General features: G+C 37.6%; 1 protein-coding gene across 1 annotated transcript; it reads right to left on the reverse strand.

Annotated features, from left to right (window-relative positions):
- On the reverse strand, positions 1-1,684 carry LOC132309513 (glucan endo-1,3-beta-glucosidase 8-like). The gene is made up of 2 exons (XM_059807819.1): positions 962-1,684; positions 1-192 (listed from the first exon to the last, which is right to left on the reverse strand). Exons 1-2 carry the CDS (start codon positions 1,303-1,305, stop codon positions 162-164), a joined length of 375 nt encoding a protein of 124 aa, XP_059663802.1. The 5' UTR covers positions 1,306-1,684; the 3' UTR covers positions 1-161.
- Positions 1,685-2,259: the final 575 nt, after the last annotated feature.

A 2,259-nucleotide genomic window follows, 5' to 3' on the forward strand; every position in this document is an offset into this window, starting at 1 on the left:
TAGGAGAAAAGAAGAATACAATCTCAATTCACTCAATCAAACTTGAACAACATACATAACTAATAGACTGATACATTTATGCCTGTTTATAGGCACCAAAAAGTTAAATCCTTAATAACTAAAAGAATACACAAAATATTGAAATAAGTTTTGATGCTAGCTCAAGTAATCGTTGCCCAATATTGTCGCCACCTAGTGCAAGTTATAAACGAAAAGGATAGAACTTTGATTAACTTCCTAATTTCTGTATTAAGAATTGCATAACATAGAAAATGAAATAGAACAATTATTAAATTAGATATACTAATGCAACTGTCCTACTTAAAATAAGTATTGTCTTGTATAACAAGCGTTCACGGCATGCTTGAGTTGTGGTGGTCATGGTTAAACATACCAAATTTTCTTTTATGGAAAAATAAAAATAAAAATTGGACACTTCATGGTGTATTCATCTTGTTACCAAAATTGTTGGAAATGCTTTTAAGCCGTTGTGCGTGTCAGAGATATCCAAGTAAGTATGTTATTTTCTTTATTAAAAAGCGTAAGTGGAGTGTTGGGGAACTTTTGGGGAGTGAAAAATCTCACTCACTTCCATACCTACCTATCAAAGAGTTTTAACATGCAATACTTAAATCGCAATAGCATTATTGTAGCTTGTCTTCATCATTCTAAAGCAGCAAATTACGACGGATTTTTTCCCACTGTTTCAATTCATTTTACTTATTTCAGCAGATGATTTCCATTGTTAGATTCGAGATATAGTATTAGTTGTTTCACAAATTTATGACAAGATGGGATTAATTATTTTACAAATTTAAGCCCAAGTATCTCATAACTCTAGTAGAGTGGGAACGTTAACTCTGATTAACTAAGTATCATCTTCCTTTCTCTCAACAAAACAAGAATAATAACAGAATAGGTACAAGCAAAAAGTGAGAGAGAGAGAGTCCCAAAGACAGACCTGATGTTAACACCGCCCTTAACCATATAGGCGGACACATTCTGGCGAACCCAGAAGTCGGAAGCGGCGGCAGAGGAGCTGAGGACAGCCAACATCTCATTGGGGATCCCAACCATGACCTCAATCCCACTTCCCCTCATCGAATCTGGGTCGGCATCGAACAGCTTCACCTTCCCTATCTTGTTGTCTCTTAAGAGATCCACAACCGTGGAAGGTGATAGCTTGTGGAACGATATGGTTCCCCAGTTGACCCCTATGCCCGATTCCGCCACCATTGCCGACGAGCTCCACACCACCACCACCACCATTACCACCGCCACTGGTGCCAACTGGGTTTCCGCCATTTCCCTCGGAAATCGAGATTTCAGGGGTTCTTGGAGGGTCCCAATGTCAGTTTTACTCGTTCATTCAGAGGGTTTTGGTTTTTGTAGTGATTGTAGTCGTGGGATGGTCAGAGTTGGAGGAACAGGGGAGAGTAACTGATAAAATGGTAAAGTGGCTGAAGAGACTCTCAGTAGTCAGTAATATTAAATGAATATATATATATATATATATATATATAGAGGTGTGTGTGTTTTTTTTTTTTCGAAATTTATAGAGGTGTGTGTTTTCAGGGTTAATAATATTAAATGAATATTTTTAGCCAAGTTAAAGATGAGTATGGACAATGACAAAAATATCCTCCTTTGATATGCGATAATGTCGTCAAAAGAAGCCAAAATTTTGGACAGACCACCAAAGCGGTGGTTTGGTGTGCCATTGGCATCTATACATGTGTTACTAAGGCCCTGTTTGGTTAGTGTGTTGTAGTGTTCCCTACTGTGCTCATTTTCAGAACACATGTTGTTTGGACTCAATTTGTTATGTTCTCAACAGTAGTGGAATACTAAGGAACAAATTCAAAATTTTGCCCAAAAACTGAAACAATAATTTGGTGTTCTATGTTATTCCAGACCTATTTATTTTTACTGTAGCGAGATAATAATAAAATTTTCAGCCTCCCAATCGCCTCCATCTCCATTCTCGTTCTCAACTTTGAACTTGCCCTAATCGCCTCCATCTCTATTCTCATTCTCAACTCTGAACTTGCCCTAATTTCAGATAAAAAAAAACTCCCTAATCGCCTCCCAGTGGCGATTTCACGGCAAATCATTTCAGCCTCCTAATCGCCTCCATCTCTATTCTCGTTCTCAACTCTGAACTTGCCCTAATTTCAGATTAAAAAAAACAGTGAACTTGCTCTCTCTCTTTCTCTGCAAATGCAAATTACAAAATATACAAGAATCAGTTGCCCTCTC

The sequence above is a fragment of the Cornus florida genome, unplaced genomic scaffold, assembly GCF_030987335.1.
Source record: "Cornus florida cultivar Cherokee Brave unplaced genomic scaffold, ASM3098733v1 CherokeeBrave_3.0.0_Hap2_Chr01, whole genome shotgun sequence".
Lineage (NCBI taxonomy): Eukaryota > Viridiplantae > Streptophyta > Magnoliopsida > Cornales > Cornaceae > Cornus > Cornus florida.